The sequence below is a fragment of the Schistocerca piceifrons genome, chromosome 1 (genome assembly GCF_021461385.2).
Source record: "Schistocerca piceifrons isolate TAMUIC-IGC-003096 chromosome 1, iqSchPice1.1, whole genome shotgun sequence".
In the NCBI taxonomy this organism is placed as follows: domain Eukaryota; kingdom Metazoa; phylum Arthropoda; class Insecta; order Orthoptera; family Acrididae; genus Schistocerca; species Schistocerca piceifrons.
The window spans coordinates 165,717,042-165,739,742 of record NC_060138.1 but is presented as its reverse complement, the minus strand read 5'-3'; the positions used below and the strand labels follow the sequence as shown (position 1 = coordinate 165,739,742).

The following is a 22,701-nucleotide window of genomic DNA, read 5'->3' as shown; positions in this document are numbered from 1 at the left end:
TCACCAGGGAACTCACTGAGGCTCTGTGTTGGAACTGTAGGCTGTGAAGAAGAAAAAAAATTGAATCACTAAACAGTCAGGAAAGGATCACTGAGCAAGAGACTGGATTAGATGTTGTGAAATGTGAATTTACATATTTTGAAGGGTGGAAGGTGGAGGGGGAATGCATCAACTGGAAAAAATGTAATAAATACAAGGCAAATAATGAAAAGTTCTGTAATCAAATTTGAAATAAATAAGTTTGCCTTGTAACGTGAGCTATGAGGAGATGAACTGCTAGATATAATAGAAAGCAGGCTTCAGCAGTCTGGTAGGAATGTAATTAGGGCAAGGGTGTAAACAAAAGGCAGTAGGATGTACAAAATCTCACTGATAGATAGTAGTGATGGGTGGAACATGGGCTAGCTGCTATAGGACATATTAGGAACAGATTTTCAAGTCATAAGCATTGTCATGCCAAGCACCGATCCTAGCCACATGACAGTGAACATAGGGCCATTGTGCAATCGTTTTGGTGAAGGGGCCAAGAAGATTGTAGTAGATGAAGTACGAAACAGTTTGACTACAGACAGAGAATACAGGATTATGGAGACCTGGGAGGAATACCAGCAGCAACTGCTCGGAAAAGTGTGGCATTGGTACAGATTCAGCACTTCCATGGCCAGTCCTTGGTTAAAATGGCTGTTAGTTATCATCAAAGCCTTTTCTTCATTATGGGAATCGAAGGTACACAATGTTTTAATAAATGAAATAGAAAGCAAAGTAAAAATTCCCAATGACATTGTTTCTGGAAAAAAAACCTAAATATGTTTTGTCACAAAACAAACAAAAAAATTAACAAAGTTTAATATTATTCTTTTTCACTTGATTTGTATCAAATATCTTGATAGCATAATCAGGAAATGTAGGAAACAAGTCCATTCTTCTGAATTTAAAACAACTGTTCATAGTTTTTAACTATAGTTAGGAAAAACCCTCCAAAGTAGCTGCTGTATCACAACAGTGGAACTGATAGGCACAACAGTGATTAAGAGAGACACCCATGAAGCGAAACACACACACACACACACACACACACACACACACACACACACACAGAGAGAGAGAGAGAGAGAGAGAGAGAGAGAGAGAGAGAGAGAGAGAGAGGGGGGGGGGGGAGGGAGGGTAGTTTAGCATCTTCTGAATCTTAGAGATCGGGAACTATTACATTTGTGGGTGTTTGTTTTTGTGTGTGTGTGTGTGTGTGTGTGTGTGTGTGTGTGTGTTTTGGCACTTTACAGGTGCTTAATGGCTTAATGACAAGGTTATCAGTGACCTTACAAAAGTTAGTAGGAACGAATGTCATTGAAATGGTTTAAAAAAGAGTCATAAAACAAAGAAGAATAAATCACACAAAAATATACTATCTCACATCCCTTATGATAATGTAAAATCAAAACTGGGAATTAAAACACAAGATATACAGGAGGAAAGCTAAAATAATGACACAGGTAAATGCAACTGGCTGATCACTTACAGAAAACAGGGATGAGCCAGCCCCCTGACCAAAGACTAAAAAATTCTCCCATAATTTTTGGGAACAAGCTGGACATGTCACAAAACCTTATAAGCTGTAACATATTCATCTGATTACCAGTTAAAAGATAGGAGGAGCTGCAGTCCTTTTGTCTGAATATAAAACACAGCCCACCAAAATGTGGCACACTGTGATCTGTTGATCTGTACACCACAAGCACCACATATTGGAGGGTCCTCTCAACGAAGCAAGAAGCCATGTGTCACAGGGCCTCGTGCTATATGAAGATGAGCGAGAAGGACATCATCCCATCTTTGTGGCTTGAATGAGGTGCACCATGGCTGAGTTGTAGACTTTACAAGATGCAGCTTATTGTCTGTAATTTCCAGCCATTCTTCTTCCAATCTATCTATGTCTCTGTACCTCAACAGTGAAGTGATAGCACCTAGGGATATAGCACATAGTACTTTCGGATTATTGCAACATGCCTCCTTCACTGCTACATCTGATAGTTTGTTCTTGTTAATACCCATATTCTCTGGTAAACAGCTAAAAGGCATCTCCTTCCCCAGCCTCTGTAGATGATGAAAGGCATCCTGTATATTCTGGACTATGTTATTTGTTGGGTACAAGTGTTGGAGAGAGATAAGGGCATTCAGGGAGTCAGAACAAAAGAGAAATTTAGTAGTCACAACACATCACATTTTCTCCAGTGCCCTCAAGATCATGTAAAATTCTGCTTCAATCACAGTAAATTCTTGAGGTAATCGGATCTTAAGGAAATGATCAGGGAAGACAACAGAGCAACCAATGGAGCCCCCCTGTTTACACCCATCTGCCAATACAGCTATATAGTTGTGGTACTCATTTAAAATGCATAAAATGTGTTATTAAAAACAGATACAAGAATGCAGTCTCTCCAGTATCACATTAAATCTAAAATTATTCTGGGCCACTGTAGTAACTGAGGTGGCAGTAAGTTCCAATTCTGGGTTTGGGTTTTAAGTTGTCCCACATCAAGAGACTCCAGCAGATGCTTCACATGGATCTTAAATGGCCTCATTGCTTGTGGATGATTAATAAAAAGTGCTCCATAGTTGGACAGACAACAGTCTGGAATGCAGGTCAATTGGGAGTAGTGAGGAACTTATACACTTGACACATCATGAGGAGTGACCGCTGGATGTTTTGTAGCGGTTCCCCAGCCTCAGCACACAGACTGTGTATGGGACAGGTCCTGTATGCTTAATTCCCTCATGGTGGATAACACCAATATTCTTCAGGTAAAAGGGTCTCATTGATCTGTACAACTGTACTTCTAAATTCTAGCCATGATCTCACAAAAGTCTTATAAACCTGGAACTGGCATATGCTGTCCATTCCTCAAGGCATGTGGCTATGACACTTTAAGATATTAAGAGGTTTCTGGGTCATTTAGATGTGGTAGCCACAACATTTTGGAATAAAAATGCGTCCACATATCACAATGAGTCTTTAAAATGTAGAATGGCGTCCCTCATATGCAAGCTAGGTACATTAAAAATATGAAGAAAATGGAAACACACACACACACACACACACACACACACACACACACACACACACACACACACACACCTTTGAAAATCACTCCTCCATCCTTCTCACAGTAAGTTGCAGCTGACGAGTCACTGTTGTAATGTTGGATGGGGTATAGAAAATGGCAAAACTGTCCACAAATAAGGAGCATTGCACAGAATTCCTTACCACAAACACTAACTGTTAATACCTACAGCAAAGAAGGTGACACTTAAAACACTTTCGTGAGGAACACCATTTACTTGCTCAAAACTATCTGATAACACACCACCAAGTTTGTGATGAAAAGAGTGTTTCCATAAGAAGGAGCAAATGAATATGGGGAGGTAGCCTTGAATGTCTCATTGGTGGTGCAGTCTGAGAATGTCGTGCCTCCAAGTAGTGTTGTATGACTTATTGGTGTCAAAAAATATTCCTATACAATACTGCTAATGTAGGAAGGTATAAGGATAGCTGTCTCACTGTTGTCATTAGTAGATCAACATCTCTTGAAATGACACTAAGAGCTGCAAGGATCTGCCTGGTCTCCAAGATGCAGACCATATGACGGCTGACTAATGGCTCCACAGTCTTTCATAAATAGCTCGTTAAGGCAGCACCACAGTAATTACTGGGATATTCGATTCTTTCCTGGCTTGAGGAGAGGTCTTAAAATAGTCTCTCTCCACAAACTGGGAAACTGTCTTGTCTGCAGTTCTGAATTAAAATATTTGAGAAGGACTTCCTTTCATGCTGCTTGCAAGTATTGCAGCTTGATGTACTGGATTTGTTTATGACTTGGTGCAGTATTGTGAGCCTCAGTGCCAAACCCAACTCCCACATGGAGGAATGGCAGTTGAGAAAGGGCAGTTGTAAGACTCAGAACAGTTGGAGCTGAAGTCCAACTCGCCCCTCTCCATGGTCACGTGGTAGCAGCAGAACGCTGGATACTGGCTGGCAATGGCAGCAGTCATTGCAAAATGCTCTACCACTGTCTTGGTGAAGTTTCTGGGCATTGTTTGTAGACAACTCTGCTTCTGCACCACTGCTGTTGGTAAACAACTGAATTTACCCTGAATCCTGTTGATGGCTTCCATACTTTTGTATAACATCTGGAGCAGTTGATAAGGGCCCAGAAATGTGAGCCATGGTACTTTCTTGCTCTTCTTGATTATGAGTTGAGTTTTGGCTCTCATTACTTGAAAGGTTGCAATGTTTTCTACTGTTGGACATCACTTAAACCAATGCCTGACCCACATTGCTGAGCAGCATGTCTCAAAACTCAACTACTAGGAAAAGTAGAGTGTGAGCCCCATAATAAATTAAGGGCATTGAAGTCTCCCAGTACAATAAATGGCCACGAGAGTTGGCCCATAAGATATGTGAGAGCCTCAGAATCCATCGCTTCCTGTGGTGGCAAACAAAAAGAGCAAACAGTGAACTTCACTGGCAACTGCTTGTAGGTTAGTAACCAGGAATAGAGCACAGGAGTGGTATGTGTAATTGACAAACATAGCTACCCCTCCCATTGCCCATTTCCCAGTCATGTCATCCTTGCGGTGGATGGTATAGTGCCATAGCATAGGGGCATCAGTAGATTAAAATGTGGTTCTTGTAAGCATGAGTATAGGGGATATTCCTGCATTAGGAGTGTAAGTTCCTCCAAATGTGTCTTGAACCCATTGATATTCCATTGTACTGTGGGGGCCATTTACTGGTGAGGGTTTTCTTTCATCCTGTCTCTTCACCAGAGTGGGGATACTGCGGAGGATTGAGGCTTGGTCTGGGGATTAGATGGTTGCCTCAGGCAGACTTCATGTTCTGTCTCCAAAGTAAACCATTAGAACTGTCAGAGAGGACGAGATCTACACAATCTGACCATTTATGAATAGTCTTCTTTTGAGGCTGACACTTCCAATTTGATTTGTTTGCTAGAGGAGACTTCTTAGGAACCTCTGCAGCACTGATAATGACAGTGCTAACCCATTTATTGGAGTCTGCCTTTTGAGGTGCCAGATGCTCAATAATGACAGCAGCTGTAGCCTTTAATGCTCTTCTGGGGGGAGCTATGCACTCTGAAACAATAGCATCTTTACAAAAGCATTGACAAACACAGGTAGCAGTGCTGACACTAGCAATCTCAAATTGTGTAGAGGCAACTGCTTTTGGATTAGACATTTTAAGTCAGTGAAGTAATGAAAGTGGGAAGCTGTATGGCCATGTAGATCTTTTTGGCCTCACCACACAGGATATGCTTTGTTGTTTTGAGCTTCTGTGCCTTCCTTTCCTCAAGGTAGATGCTGCAATCTCTACTCCAAACAGGGTGATCCCCAGAGCAATTAGAACAATTCGAGCGAGACAAGCGAACAATGTCTCTGTGGGTGGCCTTGCCATATTTGCTGCAAGTGGCTTCTCCTTTATATGTTACAGTGGTGTGCCCATGTATGAAAACACTGGAATTTAAAACAGCGCATTGAGTTGGGGACATAAAGCTGCACACCTGCCATGGATGCTCTGGAAGTGTTGTGATACTGAAGGTAAGAATAAATGAATCTAATTTAATCAGTCCACCATCTACCAGTTCCATTGTATATATCAATGACATCTTCTTCAGCCCACTCATCTTTCAGTACCTCTTTGGGAATACCAACAATATATCTGCATGACACAACACCTTTGCTGTACTTCAAGGTGTTATGTAGCTTCAGTTTGAATGCATATTCCCTTAGGCATTTAGCATTCTGGAGGTTTGATGCTTGTTGGGAAGTAGAAATTTGCTGAACAGTGCCACATTTCTCAATCGATTCACAGATTTCAAAATGCCAGCAATGCCCTATTAACCATTTTGAATGGAAAAAGGTGAAACACTTTCAAAGCTACCCTCTTTCCTTTTAACTGCTAAAAATGCATTCTGTTCTGTAGCATGTGTTCTGTTGCAACAAACAAAACAACTTGGAATACTGCCTGTGTCAGGAGGACTGGCTACACAAGCTCCCTTGTTAGGTTAGGTGGATTCGACTGGGAGCCACAAGCAATGAGTTTGAGGGTTCCATACTGGTTCCATGAGCAGCTAGGCAAATGAGGATCCACCCAGACATAGCACCACATCACTGAGTAACTGTGGTGTGGCTGGTTCCCCAGAGGTTGCCAACTAGTGACTGTTCCATCTAAAGCCACGTATCTCTCTGAAGTGCAGCTCACCTTGAGAGAGGTTTTTTATACACATTTTACCAACTTTGCAGTCTGGGTGGTTGAACTAAGATCTCCATTTCCTGTGACACACAACATTTCACCACCAGTCACCTGCTCAAGTAACCTGGGTTTGCTAAGCCCATACTCAGCAAATGAATACTGAGCTCCGTGAGGTGCTTGCCAGACAGAATGAGAGGGGGTGCACATGTAACTTTACCAAAAAATACCACGGACGCAGTAGGCATTACCCCCTCCTATTCCATTTTGCAAAGTAAGAGGAGAGGAATGAGGCAAACCTTGTTGAAGCACTGTGCCTCTAGATGTCTGAAGTAACTTAAGGAAACCATGGAAAACTTAAAGCAGAATGACCATTAGCAGATAGGATTCAAAATTCTCTCTCCTGAAAACAAATCCATAGTCCTGACAAAGGCACTGCTTTGTTCAATAAATGTGATAACATTGTGGAAGTCTTGTAGATTGATACAGAAGATTCATGATATTAGTTTAACACAAAATGACAGGAACTAAAAACTAATATCAGGAGCGAATAAATTACAAATAGTCCTTGAAAACAAATCAATAAGGAAACTTGCAGGAATATTCATATGAAAACCAAATACACCAAATTTCTTTCTTTCCTTAAACTGCAAGAGGAACATTCAATAATAATTCAGAATATTTCTACATTTATATGTTAAGTAATTTATGTGACAATTACTAATGAAACTAAGAAGAAAGATAAATACAAAAGAACACAGAAAAAAGAAAATTTCATTGAAATTATTTAAGTTCAAGAAACCAGCAAAACTGAACGACATGCTCAAGACATCAATGAGGTCTTTATGTAATTTAAATTCCAAAGATTGCCCATTACATAATTGATATTATTTGAGACTCAACTCTGCTATATAATATATATCTCCTTGGGCACTTACCTCGTACACACATAAGAAGACTTTTACTATTTTTAAACCTAATTTGAAATCTTGATGTGGTCAGTATGACCAAGTTACAGTAACACCGTTGGCCTCAGGCCCAAGTTAGACAGTCTGAATCAGCGAGCAATGCAGAACATGTAGCACTATATACACTGCTAGAAAAAAAAAATAGTACACCTGGAAAGGTGATGTCAATTTTGATGTGATGATGGCATATGCCACCTGGGGAATAGTAGCTGTATGGATAATGGTTTGAATGTTGTCTGCCGACAGACAGTGTAGTGGTACAGCTACCAGAGCACCATCTGTATCCGCCATTTAATAAGGAATGCTCATAGTTAGAATGCTCAGTGTTGTGCAGACATATGAAGCAAGCAGCAGCCATGCAACGGGTACACATTTGTGTGTCCTATAGCCAATGTATTGCAAAGGAGTGAGATGGTCCTTTCAGTGAACTGCCACCCAAGTTGAAAATGCTGTGTCAGTTGTGCAATGATGCTGGTATCAGTGCTCATGTGAACATCCTCATACCCTTAGACAAGGTTTGGGGCCACTCACACAGCACAGATGCCCACAGGGACTACCGTATAGTAAGGGCAGCAGTGGCAGATCATACAGCTACCACAGCACAGAAAAGAGGGCTTGAGAGCTCAGATGTGTCAACAAAAACCATTGAGAACCAGTTATTAGCAGTGGGAGTTTGGGCATGCACACCTCTAGCTTGCCTTCCACTCACACCATAGCATCAACGTGTGTAGCTTGACTGGTGCAGTCAGAGGATAATCTGGAAGATGGTATGGTGCGCCATGGCCTTCAGCAATGAAAGCAGACTCTGCCTGCATGCAAGTGTTGGCTGTTTGTGCATACAAAGTAGACCTGGTGAGTGCTGTCTCATAGAATTCATTCATCCAAGACAAAGTGGCCCCATCCCAGGCCTTAAAGTCTGGGGCACAATAAGCTCCATTCACTGTCAGTACTTCTGGAGGGGACACAAACTAGTGCTCGGTATGTGCAAAATGTTGTTACACCTGTCATTTTGCTGTTCTTGCAACAGGAAGTTGGTGCTGTTCCAAGAGGATGATGCTTGCCCACACATTGTCTGTGAAACTCAACAAGCTCTGAAAGATGTGCAGTAACTTCCCTGGCCACCATGATCTCTGGAATTGTCTCCAATTGAACATGAGACAAGAAGTGATTTGCATGACTCATTAACTGACAAGTCTTACAGAACTACGTGAAGAGGTCGAGCAGGCATGGTATAATGAATCCCAGGACATTATTCGCCACCTGTACGATTGACTGCATGCCAGAGTCAGTGCCTGCATTGTCACCTATGGAGGCTACACCACATTCTGGTATGGGTGTTTCAGTATGGGTTGATATCTGGTACTACCCATGCTATTGATCTTTAAATGTAACCATTTCATGTACTCCATATGTACTGTGTTGCAACAATAAATTTTGAGTGAATTGGAAACCTCTAAAAGGGTTACTTTTTTTTCTGGCATTGTAGTTGATGAGTAAGTGTAACGATGCAATAGGACAAATTCCAATCCCAGTCAAAGACTCCTGCAATTCCAGAACTCAAAAAATTGTTGGAATTGTTTGTCGACAAAATTAGGATGTTCACAGTTACTGAATGGACAAATCATCAGCTCACATTCACAAGAAAAAGCTGCAGAATGAAAATAAATGAGAACAACATATTTTTAGAACAAAAATACATTCCAGCCATTAGTGCTCGAAAATGATTGCTAGTTTTTCTAATGAATGGATTAAATTGTGAAGTATACCTTCTTTATGAGAAGAGGGTATTTTGTTATCCTTTGCATTGGTTTAATAAGAAAGCTGCTAAGTGGCATTCCTTTCGTGCGAGGGTCAGCCTGGCACTGGCGAACAAGTTCACGAAATTCCACTGATTCTTCTGTAATCTTCTGCAGAAATGTAGCTGCACTGAGCTGGCAGCTACAGAAACGGATGTATGCAGTCATCCTTGGGAGCTGTAATCAGTTTCTTGCATGAAATTTGTGTTCTATACATTTACAATTTATTGTTTGCAACCTAGATTGATTTTTGTTCATTATTAGCACTTTTGGGACAATGAAGACATTAAGCTTATAATTAAATGGTTAAGTATAGTCAAGTGAATACACTTGCATTTATATCTACTGAAATATTCAAAGTATGTTTTCAAGTATACATCAAATTTTCTGATTTTAGACATACAATATTTATGGACATGTGCCATTATCATTTATATATATCGGAAGGCCAAAATATGTCACACTAGAGTTGTAAAATGAATACATTGAGATCTGGACTCACAGTTTATGAACTGTGTACTCCATAACTGATATCCATCCCATATAACTGTGTTGTGCAGTCTTACTGATTCCATACAATACATGAAATATTTAAAGGTTTGTGTGTTTATCATTAGGTATGATGGTACATTATAAAGACAAAAATAAATAATTTGATGACAACCATTAGCTTAGAGTTGATAGAGTAATCTCTGAAATGTATGTCTGGGCCTCTCAAGTGATGTTGAAACAAAACTCTCTCCCTGTCAACCACTGAAAAATTGGATAAACAGATAGAGCTGAAACTAAATAATTATTAAATATAAAGGATATGCAATCAAATCCACTGCAACATGAGTGTAAGTACTACCAATGATTGATGACTGGATGCATTGATGTAGCTTTCAAATGGAGCCCTACAAAAGTATAAAACTGAAGATCTACAAGGAAAACAATTACAAATCTCTATACTATTAATTGAAAGTGTAATATACATAACAAGACATGATTTCAAGTTTTTATACCATGAACAACATTGTGTTGAGAAGAAGGGTTGGGTTGGGGTTGGGGTTGGGGTTGGGGTTGGGGTTGGGGTTGGGGCTGGGGTTGGTGTTGGGGTTGGGTTTGGGGTTGGGGTGGGGGTGGGGGTGGGGGTGGGAGCGGGGGTGGGAGTAGGGGAGGGGCAATGGGAGGGAGAGGGAGCTCCTGTTTCACACATCTTAGGACTGATGATAGCAATTGTGAAGATAATCATTATAGTTACCTTAGCAACCAAACACTAATGTTAGGAAAATAATCCTCAGGAACTTGTCTCAGGAATCAAGCTCCCATCATCTGGCTGCTTATGTCAATTGAATGTTTAACACAAACCACTGGTATGTTGTCAAAACTTATATTGACCATTAGCATGACAGCTGACTTGAAATATCAATACTTTTGATCATTGCCAGATCATTGATGTCTCATGCATGAGACACTCCATCCTCAAGGTAGTAAGTATTGGGCTTTTGACATGCTACTGTGACAAGGCCATACTGTGCAAACATTCAAAGAACCCCAGTGCTGTAAGAATCAAACGTTTTGGGCAGCAAAAAACCAGTGACAAGAGTCATCATAAAATCTTATGGTTTGTAAAAGGGTGCCACAATAAAGCAAAACACTCAGTGTGTAGAAGGCACCACCCAACTATAAATGTACCTCTGGAGTGTGCCCAAAGATTAGCATGGAAGTAAGAACATGCTCCCTGGATGCTCAGAGAGCAGGAAAAGGCTGCCTCGACATGTGAGGAGGTGACATGCAAAGACAAACATGTCCACTAAATGCAGTTTTTCACAATCAACATAAAACTTATTTCAGGCATACATATGAATGAAAATAACATATTTCAATGCAGACATCTTTCCTTTGTACCAAAGGCAGTTGATACCTGTACATCAAATTTACAATGAAAATATTGCTTTAAAAAGTACATTTAAACATGGACATGTTCTCATTTCCATGAACCATTTGAACATGTTTGTCTCTGAGTGAATATCAAAAGCAAATATCTAGTTTCCTGAAAATAGCTTAATCTTACTGTAAAGTGCTTGCTATACTATATAATATTACCTATTTGTTATAATTTAGTATGTGGTACCATGGACAAAATATAAACTGGCAACTACACATTAGGATTCAGTGTTTTACTGGACGTTCTGCCTTTATTGTTGCTTCACAATTATTTACAATAGTTCAAAGCATCATAACAGAAAACAGTGACGTAGCAATGGCATTACCTATTACTATGATTGTTTGAGGGAATGTTACACTTAAAACATATCAACCTGCAGCATTTTCTAAACAATCACAAACAATTTCTTCAATGTATTCAACAACTTGAATATATTGTCTATGATGAATGTATACCATCTTAAGTTTTCTTGATTTTGTTAGTCTTCACTGAAAATAGTTTACAGAAAACCACCAATACCTTTCTTATTGTCATCTGAAACTGGATTGCTAAGAAGTACTTCAGCTTATGATTAAGAGAGGAGTTTTGTAATGATACATCTGCATTTTGAGATTTCCACTCTTGTACATCTTGATGCAACCTCTAGAATGAAATTGCCTCAATATCAATACGAATGTTACGCATAGCTTTGCACTTATATATGAAAATTCATATTATTTCACGTATGTAATCTCAATTTCATAGTCCTTTAGACAGGGATTTCATGTCTATCACTCTCCAGTCTTCACCAAGGTTTCTTACTTCACCCACTGACTGGTAGACCTCATTACATTCCTCTTTTGTTACAATTGTTGGCCTTTTTCATAGAAGTTTCTCTACTCTACAGAAAATGTAGTCAGCACGTAAGTAACAGTGTCCTCTTAGTAATTATTATTAATATTAGTAATACACAGTATTATTATGAGGGAATGGAGAGGATAAACTGATGCTAAAAGCTGCTGGAATGAAATGATGTGACTGGAATCAGTGTCTCCTACTGGCCGCAACTAACTAGTTCTCCTTTGCACAGAGTGCATATGTGGACAGATATTTTCACAGTATAGTATCATGGCACATATTTGATTTCACTTAAACTGCATGATGTACTTAGATTCTGCTTATCCTGTATGTACCTTCTCATTCCCTCTCTCTCTCTCTCTCTCTCTCTCTCTCTCTTTGGACATGTTCACCTTTACATGTCACCTTCTGATATGAGATGCAGTAAATATTGGTATACCAGTGTCAAAGTACCATTATGTTGAGATGCTGTTTAGACAAATGGGGCATTTAAACAAGGCAAAACTGGGATCTGATACACAAGCCATCATCTCGTAGTGGCAAATAACACAGGCACCTGCTGTTCAGTTAAGTGCTTCTAAGTCTGTCTGTCTGTCTGTCTCTCTCTCTCTCTCTCTTTGCAGACAACCTACATATTCAGCAAGACAATGGACCACTGCACAGCTCCCAAATAGTAAGAGATTGTCTTCAGGAGCACTAAAAAGTAGTAAATCTCTGGATATTATAATATTTCAACCAAAGTACTTAAATATTGTGTTGATTTTGTGGTGTCCCCCCGAGTTACCTAAGTAACTAGTCAATGAGTCAATGTGTACATACTAAAAAGGCTTAAGTACTCATTTATGTAAGTGGAGATAAGCAACTGATTCTAGTGACAGACTCATCTGCAGTTGTAAGCCTCTTCTGTTATTCTCCTGACTGTAACTGATATGGATGTTCTAAAGCCCTTTATCAATATACTTGTGTCATCAGCACCATTAAAGACTGTGGAGAGTCCTTTGTGCCTAGTAAATCATTTATGTAGGTGAAGAATGTCTCAAATATTTTGAGAAGGTAGCTTACATTAGAATATACATCACCATTCTTAGAATAATTTTATTAACATCTAAGTTTGATTTTCATAAGTACTTCTTAATGGAGAAAGCAATATGTAATCTCATAAATGCATTTCTAGTAGAACTAAACAAGAAAGATTACCCTCTTGGCATTTTCTGTGATTTTGTCAAGGCCATTTATTGCCTGAACAAAAAATTCTACTAGAGAACTAGATGCATCTCTGATTCCAAACCAGGTTCTGTCCTTGGTTCCCCACTAATTCTTATATATAGATGGTGAATTGTAAATGAGGAAAAAATCCAAGGAGTGCATGCTGCTGTGTACAAGTGACAGACCACTGTTAACTTTGTTCTTCTGAATGTATTGTGTACATAAAATGGTCAACAAGTCAACAAGAAACTGACAACCCTGATGGTCATGACATGTTATTCACCCACAGATGTATAACATAACACACCAATGAGCTGATTTGTATCTGCCAGCATTTGGAAGATATGAGAAAGAACAAATCCCATCGTAGTGTATGCGGAATTGTATCAGAACTTATGAACGAGTCATTGCCAATGGTGACAGAGTCAAGGAATGTTTGTCCTGTAAATGGAAAGAGGGTCATTGCTAGAAGGAAAACTGTGGTATGCATGACATGTTTACAACAGCACTGTGCTGTTTACTTTAGCTGGTATCACCATGACAATAGCTACTAATGTACATGCCACATTTTTATACCATGGCAACTTTCACAATTGAGGAATATGCTGACATCCTCCTCACCTTTGGGCTTGCCGATGGAAGACATGATGTTGCAAAACAACTGTATCATAGAGGTGTCTTACCTAGTGCTTCCCAGCCACCAAAATATTTTACTTTGTGGGTAGTCACTTCAGGTGCATGTGTGGCACCTCTAGGATTTAATGGCTGGGGCCAACTGTTGACGTACAGTGTGGATGATGAAGAGAACTTGTTACAAACTGTTGTGGAAGACCAAAGAACAATCACCAGGTCTCTTGACACTGCAGTTGGAATATCACAATCTACTGTTATACGAGTACTGCACAGAAACCATTACTATCCCTTTTACATGCATAAGGTACTAGCATTGTCACCGGGAGGCTACCAGCAGAAAGTGGACTTCTGCAAATTCATCCTAAGGCATCAGAGGCATGACCAGCATTTTTCACAAACAATTCTGTTCACAGACAAAGCCTATTTCATGTAGGATGGTATAGGGAATTTGCATAATTTGCACAAGTGGACAGAAGAAAACCTCCACAGCACAGTGGTATGAGGGTAGCAACAATGATGCAGTGTCAATATCTGGTGTGGTATTATTGTCGGCACTTCATGGGGCTGTTTGTGCTACCACTAAAGATGATAGGAGAGCGATATCTTTGTTTGCTGGATGCTATGTTATTGAAATCGTTGGAAGACATTAGTTTGGCCTCTCGTGTTAACCTGTGGTACATACGTAGTGGAGCCCCACTCACTTCAGTGGCACAGTGTGACACCACCTGGACAATTCCTTCCCTTCCAAATGGATTGGTTGTGGAGGCCAGCTAAATTGTCACAAGCTGAATCCACTGGTTTGCTTTTTGTGGAGGCCACCTGAAACTGTGATTCAGGAAGGAGGTATTGTTGATATTACGAACCTGCAATGCAGTATACATGTCGATGATATTATGCAAAGAGATACAGACATGATGGATTGTTTGAGCAATACTTTCAGCAAATGTTCGAACTTTACCACAAACACCATGGCCATCATTTCGAGCAATACTTATGAAACACCACTGCAGCTTCTGATCATGTGTTTCTATGTTAGTTTAGATTTGTGCTGTTACACTGTATTCATCTGGATTAACTGAGACAGGCCTGAGTAGTCATATTTTGTACTCTGATTCTTTGTAGTTGTTCCTTAAGACTAAACCCAGGACACAAAAACCAAATAATGAAACATTCATACACAGTAATGCTGTTATTCCTCACTTTCCTTTACCTATGTCACATAACCACTACACATAATATAAGCTGGCGAAAACAGAATGATATAGATGTGGATGGTGTCACCGCTAGCATTGTCATGCATACCATCACTTGATGCTGCATACTTCAGCTTCTGATTGGCAGCATTGACTACCTACAACACTTGCATGTTGTGCGGTGTTGCTGATCTGTCCTTCTAGCCTATGTCGGTGCAATAGGAAAGTCTGCTGCACATTTATCAATCTTACAACACTCAATTGCATTGACATTTAGTGACAGAAGGACATGGGGAAAATGAATTTATGTTTGTAGCCCAACGTGCGACACTTTGTAAAAAATATTTTTCCTCATTTACAACTCACCTTGTATAAATGACCTAACTCTGACCTCCAACAAAGCAAGCAGCTTCACACTGTTTGCAGATGATACAAGGATTGCAATAGGTAATGAAACATCCACAGACTGAAAAGTGTAATGGCAACCAATTACTAATACTGTTCTCAATTGGTTCACAGTAAATTCTCTAGCAATAAAACTCAACAAAACCAATTACATTCAGTTTCATTCTGTCTAAAGCCATTGGGAGATTAATATCACAAAAGAGCCAGCAGATACAGAGAGTATATCATTCAAAATTCTTAGGCACCCATATAGATAACCAGCTTAACTGGGAACACCATATACTCCAAACCTTGAAAATGCTTAACTCAGCAAAATTTGTCAGCTGGATAATCTCAAAAACCAGAGACATCAATATTTCAGATTTGCCCATCTTTGTTTCATTCATTCACTGGTATGTAATGGAATTATCAGATGGAGGTGGAACATCACTCGCTGCATACAATTGCCCCATAGCAGTCTCTGACAAACAACATCCAACAACAAAATTCAGGATAAGGGTCACCATCGTCATAACAGGTACTAGCTCATGATGCAAATATAACAAAGCTGTGAAAGCCAAATGAAATGGATAGTACTAATGACATACAGGATATAGATGCAGTAGACATTGCAAATGTCACCTATAGTGTGGAAGTTGTAGCCATAGACAGAAACTTGTGTGCTTATTCAGTAGATAGCCATCACAATGGACAGCATACTTGCCACATGTCTGGTAGTCTTAAGGACATGGACATTTCAGTGGTTGGGTGGTTGACTTGGGGGAGAGGACAAAAGGCGAGGCCATCTGTCCCACCGGATTAGGGAAGGATGGGGAAAGAATAACACATTTTCTATCAGCAGAAAACATGCTAGCAAAGATAAAGTACATCAATTAACAGACATGGGTCCACATGTTGCCTTTGTAGAAGGAGAGAAAGGTAATGTGGGGAATTTAAGTCCGATCACTCTCGGAAGAAAGTTGTTTACAGAAAGTAACAACTTACAACACAAAGTTATTAACATTTCAGCTATTGGCAGAAACAAAGAGAAAATTAAAGCCAACAATAGGCTGTCAGCAAACAGGTTAAGGTTGGTTGACATCTTTTGGCAGAAAAGTATTGAGGTTTACATCCCTAATTTTCTAACAAAGAGGCATGTAGATACTCACAATGTTGATATATTCCTAACAACAACATTCTTGCAGAAATAATGTCTGAATTTTTAGTAACTGATGTCCAAAGGGTTTAGAAAGAAAGTAATTGAAAATGAAACATTGAATGTCCTTCTTACACCTAAATGTGTTGTAAAATAAGCACACTTGTGCTGTATGCACTGCCTGGTTGCACCTTACATCCAGTCAGTTCTGCAGTGCCATAATTGTGTTAGATATCTTAATTTGGCTATGCAAGCAGCACTTAGTTAACTAAATGCTTTGGGAGCCCATGAGACTTCACAATTCTCACATAGCAGGGAACCCAGGTGTTAGCACTGCAATGGAAACCACTCTACCATCAGTTGCTGTTGCCCAATTTATCAGCAACTCATGGAAGCAGAGCACAGCTTAGCCTACAGCAATTATACTTCTGAACCCACGCCACTGTGATCATCATTTGCGCAGGTTACTACTGATGGTTCTATGACATGAGTGCTCTCTCATAATGAATAGCCTGAAGTATGCAGGAAATCAGAGGATTTGAATACAACAGAGAAAAGTTACAACAGGGGCCTAAGCATGCAGTTATATCAATTCCAGCCCCCAGGTCCAACAAAAATAGAATGCTCACTCATAATCAACATAAGCACAGTTATCCTGGTATGTCCTATGAATTTCAGGATCCACAAAGTTCTATACAAAACACTCCATACTTCCCACTCCTTTACCTACATTCCAGCCTGATCAAGACACTCCTGCTAACAGCTGTTATACTTTAACAATGCAGACTTTTCTTTCCCTCTAAAATCAAACAGGCATAGTAACGACACAGGCTATTACACTGAACACTGTTGAAGACTTCTGAAAATCTGACAATGGCCTCTGAAGTCCTCCAGCGGTATGCACCATCGGCTATCTCGAACAAAGAAAGTCTTTATATGGAACTTAGTGGTAACTACATGTCAGCAACTTGTATTTGCAAAACTTGGCTTAATACACCAGATCAAATACTTCCTGCAGTTAAGGGATTACAGTCACCCTCTCTTGGTACCAGTTTTGCATGAAGAACTGTTAAAAGACACTAAACAGGCGCCAAATTCCTCACCTGGCAAGGGCAGCATACACTACCAGATGATAGAAAATCTCCCTCACATCACACTCAGAAAACAGTTACAGATATTTCACCAAATATGGATGAACAACAAACTAATACACAATTGAACAACTCAAATAGATACCAATACTGCAACCACATAAAGATGAAGACTAGGCTGTGTCATATAGACTAAATTCTCTTTCTTCCTGCACTGGCAAAACTTTACAGCATTTGGTTAAAAATTGGTCACAATTGTGGCTGCAATCAAATTAGATTCTGAGTAAGTATGGTCTTCAGAAAAAGGAAGAGAACAATTGATAATTTAATACCTTAACCCCTCTTATGTCTGTGATGCAGCAACAAGAACAATGAATGTTATGACTATCTTTCTTGATGTTGTTGGAGCATATAATAATGTTCACATGTACCAGTGTTGATAAGGAAGTTGTAAACTCTTGGACTCTATCCAAAGCTGATTTACAGAATTGACGCATTTCTCACCAAAAGAAATATATAGATTTGGGTCCAAAATAAATTAATTGGACCCCATGTCTTCTTACAATGGGTCTCCCACAAGGATCTATTCCAAGCCCTACACTCTTTGCACTCTATACTAATGAGCTTGAGAGAATTATTGCTTCTGTAAAACTGCTCCAGTATGCAGATGATATTTGTGGACCCCAAGACACAGAAGTATGTATCAGTCCTGCAGGCATGCTTGGATAGCTGAAGTGGCAACCGCTCATAATAAGCAGGAAATCTGGCTTCAAGTCCTGGTCCAGCACAAATTTTCATGTGTTGCAAACAGCTGATGTCAATCAACATTTGCAAAATATAATCCATTTTGTAATTTGTTTGTATGTATGTAGTATGTATGTATGTTGTGACAACCAGTCTGGACCAGGCTGTGGGTGAGCTGTCTATGGCAATGCACATACAGGATCAAACATTACACAGCTGTGGATTACAGATTTAATACGTAATTGTGCCCTTCACAAAATGAACATGATGTTTGAACAGTGTAAGAGTCTCTGCTCACAAAAAATCCCAACCTAGGTTCCCTCACACTCTCTTTGATTCCAGAATGAGTTGGGGACCTCATACTCAAACCATCTTCAGTATATGCAGAAAAGCATCAAAATGTATGAAACTGGTAACATGAGTATGGTGGGGAGTTCATCCAGCACTATGCTCACTTTGTACTGCATATTGATACATTCCCATACAAATTATGGAGGCATAGCTGATCACATCGCTGTAAAAAACCTTCAGCTACTACATAAACTGCAGTACAAAAACCTATGCATCTGCCTTGGAGCTATGCTTTCTTCATCTATTAATGCCCTCCTCCTGGAAACAAGACAAATGCCTTTATATAGCCACAGAACAATGTTATGTGAGGATTATATTTTACAAAGAAAGCAGATACTACCTATCCACTGATCAAAAGGTGTGAAATGCACACTCCAATTGGAAACTATAGAAATCAGAGGAAAAAGCAGCTTAATCTCTATGAACAGTAGGAAAACTGGAAATATCTGCAAATTAAAATTGAAACATGTCTGTAATACTTGCACATTCATCACTTCTACCAATAACAAATCTAGCAGCTCACCTCTGAATTGCTTTGATGTCTTCCTTTAATCTGACCTTGTGGGGATCCAAAGCACATGAGTAGTACTCAAGAAAGGGTGGCACTAGTGTTCTATACATGGTCTCCTTTATAAAGGAGCTATACTTCTCAAAAATTCTCCTAATAAACTGAAGTAAGCCATTCACCTTCCTTACTACCACCCTTACATGCTCATTTAATTTCATATTAGTTTGCAACATTATGCTTACAAATTTAATTGAAGTGACTATGCCAAGCAGCACACTACCAATGCTGTATTCAAACTTTATGGGATTGTTTTTTCTAACCATCTGCATTAATTTATGTTTCTAAAATTTACAGCAAACTGCCATTCATCACACCAACTAGAAATTCTGCCTGTCATCTTGTCTCCTCCAACAGCCACTCAATTACAACACCTTCCTGTACACTACTGCATCATCAAATAGTCACAGGTTGCTGTTCACCCTATCCATCAGATCCTATCACATTTCCTTGAGGCACTCGTGGCAATAATCTTGTCTCCAATGAACACTCATCGTCAAGGAGAATGTACTGAATTCGATTATGTAAGGGGTCTTGGAGCCACTCACTTACCTGGGAAACTAATACATGTGTTCGTACCTTCATTAACAGTCTGCAGCAGGGCACCATGTCACATGCTTTCTGGAAATCTATGAATATGGAATCTGCCTGTTGTCATTCATCCGTGGTCACAGGACATCATATGAGAAAGGGGCAAGCTGAGTTTCGCACAAGCAATGCTTTCTAAATCTATGCTGACTTGTGGAATGGAACTTTTTTGCCTCAAGGAGGTTTATAATTTCCCAACTCAGAATGTTCAAGAATTCTGCAGCAAACCAATGCCTGCAGAGTCTTATGGCAGGAACACTGAATAAAAAGTAATTGGGTTTCCAAATATGTCAACTAATTAAAATTCCATGAGCTTTCGACCAAGCACTCCTTGGCCACTGTCAAATGGTGTGACTGCCAGTGGGTTCTTAGTACACCATTTATATACATTAGCTGCATATGTTGACAAGGCATTCGATGTGCTTGCTTCAACCAAGTAATGGCTGGGTTCCATGCCATGCTGAGCTGCAGGACACTGTCTCTATTTACATTGTTGCTGGTAATTTTTACTTCAATTGACTTTTTAATTACAGAATCCCAGGAGCCATTTGTGTGACCCATGATGGATGTTTTGTCAAATTTTATCCGGTGTCCATTCTAAAACACTCTCAGCTATAGCAGATTTCTCGGGGGAGCATAGGTGATAAAAATTCTCGTGCTCCTTCCTGCATTGTTCCATAGTGCATACTGTTCATCTGACATAAGACTGGCAACACTTGCAAGTTATCTTATAGACCCCACGTGTTCTGAGATCTACTGCATCTTTAACCAGTCTCAGTAACTGATGGATATTTTTCAGAGGCCTGAAGATCAATTTGATCTTGCATCATTTCAGCAGCCAGCTTATCCTGCCTGAGATGGAGCCACAGAATGCCAAAAAAGCAGATTCCTATTTCTGCTCCTCATCATTGGTCTTGCTTGAAATCACTTCATATATTTGGTGGATGTTATAACTATTTTTCCTGAAAACCTGGCATAGGAGGCTCAGCTCATGGGGTGGGTTATCAGCATCTGATATCATTTTCACACGATGCACCAATGTTTGTAAAACAGTGCACTTCTGTGCCACATGATGAGGCTGATGGTGTGCAAGTACATATTGGTGGGGGTGTGGTTTCTACAGACACTGTGGCCAAGGCATCAGTTTTGTTTGCAGTGGATCAGAACATCGAGGAAGGCAATGCACTGTCTTTTTTTTTCACCTCAATGGCAAACTGTATGATACTGTTAAGGCGATTGGGGTGTTTCAGTAACTTGTCAAGTTTCTCATGTTCGTGGGGTCAAATGACGGATGTGTTGTCAACACATCAAAAGAAACAACTCGGCATTAATGGCACCATGTTTAAGGCAATATCCACAAAATTCTGCATGAAGTGGTTTGCAACATGTAGAGCTAATGAGCTACCCACTGCAATGCCGTCAGTATGATCATGTTGCTCGTAAATGTGCAAAAAATAAGGAGATGTAAGGGTGTGCCTAAATAGCTTGGTCACTTCACTTACAAAGAACTGGGGTACTATGTCCAAACAATCTTTGACAGGCACATTTGTAGATAGTGCCACTACATCAAAACTGACCATAATGCCACCCTCACTAAGTCAAAGATGGTTAATTTGGTTGATAAAATCTGCTGAACTTTTGATATGATGAGTGCAGTGTCCTACATGTGGAGTGAGGAGATTGGTCAAGTATTTTGCCAGCTTGGGTGTTGGTAAACCAGTGGTGAATATGGTAAAGTGGAATCACATCCCATCATTGCGGATCTTCGGTAAAGCATAAGCATCAGATAGTCTAAGTGCCTGTGATTCTTGACCACAGTGCCTTCCACTGAAGTGCACTTGAGAAGTTCAGATGTCTTTCTTATTATTCCTGATGTTGGGTCATGTGGGATTTTCCGATAAGTACCTTCATCTGGTAGCATTAAGATCACCTTACCACAGTCCGCGTATTCCATAGTAACAGCTGCATTCCCCTTGTCAGCAGGAAGGACCACAATGCTTTCATCACTGTATAGTGCTTCTAGACCACTGCTCCCAGCCCCGGTAATATGAAACAGGGGATGAAATACAGATTGAAATGAGCCATATTCTCACAAAAGCAAAGTTACCAGCACCCAACATGACCAGGGCTATGGTCGCGAATCTTCTCGCTCAGGCACCTAGACCACCTACTGCTTGTGCTTTATTGAAGATGCACAAGGATGGGATGCCATTCTGCCTCATCATGTCCAATATTGGTTCACCAATGTACATGCTGGTGAAGTACTTGGCCAATCTCCTTGCTATACAAGCGGGATGCTGTAAACAACCATATTAAAAATTTGGCAGATTTTATCAACCAAGTTAACCATCTCTGACAAAGTGAGGGTGACATTATGGTTAGTTTTGATGCGTTGGTACTGTTTACGAATACCCCTGTCAAAGACTGTTTGGACATAGTATCCCATTTCTATGTTAAGTGAAGTGGAAGAGCTATTTAGGCTCACTCTTACATCTTTTTATTTTCTGTACAATGGCCAGTATTACAATCACATCGATGGCATAGCAATGGGTAGCCTGTTAGCTCTAGTTATTGCACATTTCTTCATGGAGAATTTTGAGGACATTGCCTTAGACACAGTGCCATTAATGCCTAGTTATTTCTTTCGATTTGTTGATGACACTTTCATCATTTGGTCCCTTGGACATGAGAAAGTTGACGAGTTGGCAGCAACAATAGGATAGTTTCTTCAAAGTTCTCATCCAACACAAATGAAATGGATGCCTTGGCCACAACGTCTATAGAAAATCCACTCACACCAATGTGTACGTGCTTGCCATTCACCATCACCACTAGTATAGAGGTGAACTGTTTACACACATTGGTGCATCATGCAAGAATGATATCACATGCTGATAAACTGTCTCATGAGCTGGGCCACCTATGCAAAGTCTTCAGGAACAATGGCTTTAACACCCATCAGATAAATGAAGTGATTTCAAGTAAGACACACAACAA

At 39.9% G+C, this 22,701-nt stretch overlaps 1 protein-coding gene across 1 annotated transcript in view; it reads right to left on the bottom strand.

The window, feature by feature from the left end:
• LOC124795878 overlaps positions 1–22,701 on the bottom strand; it is a 363,347-nt gene that overhangs the window by 46,340 nt on the left and 294,306 nt on the right. Inside the window, 1 exon segment of the mRNA XM_047259992.1 lies at positions 8,997–9,203. Coding sequence (XP_047115948.1) covers positions 8,997–9,203 — 207 coding nt within the window.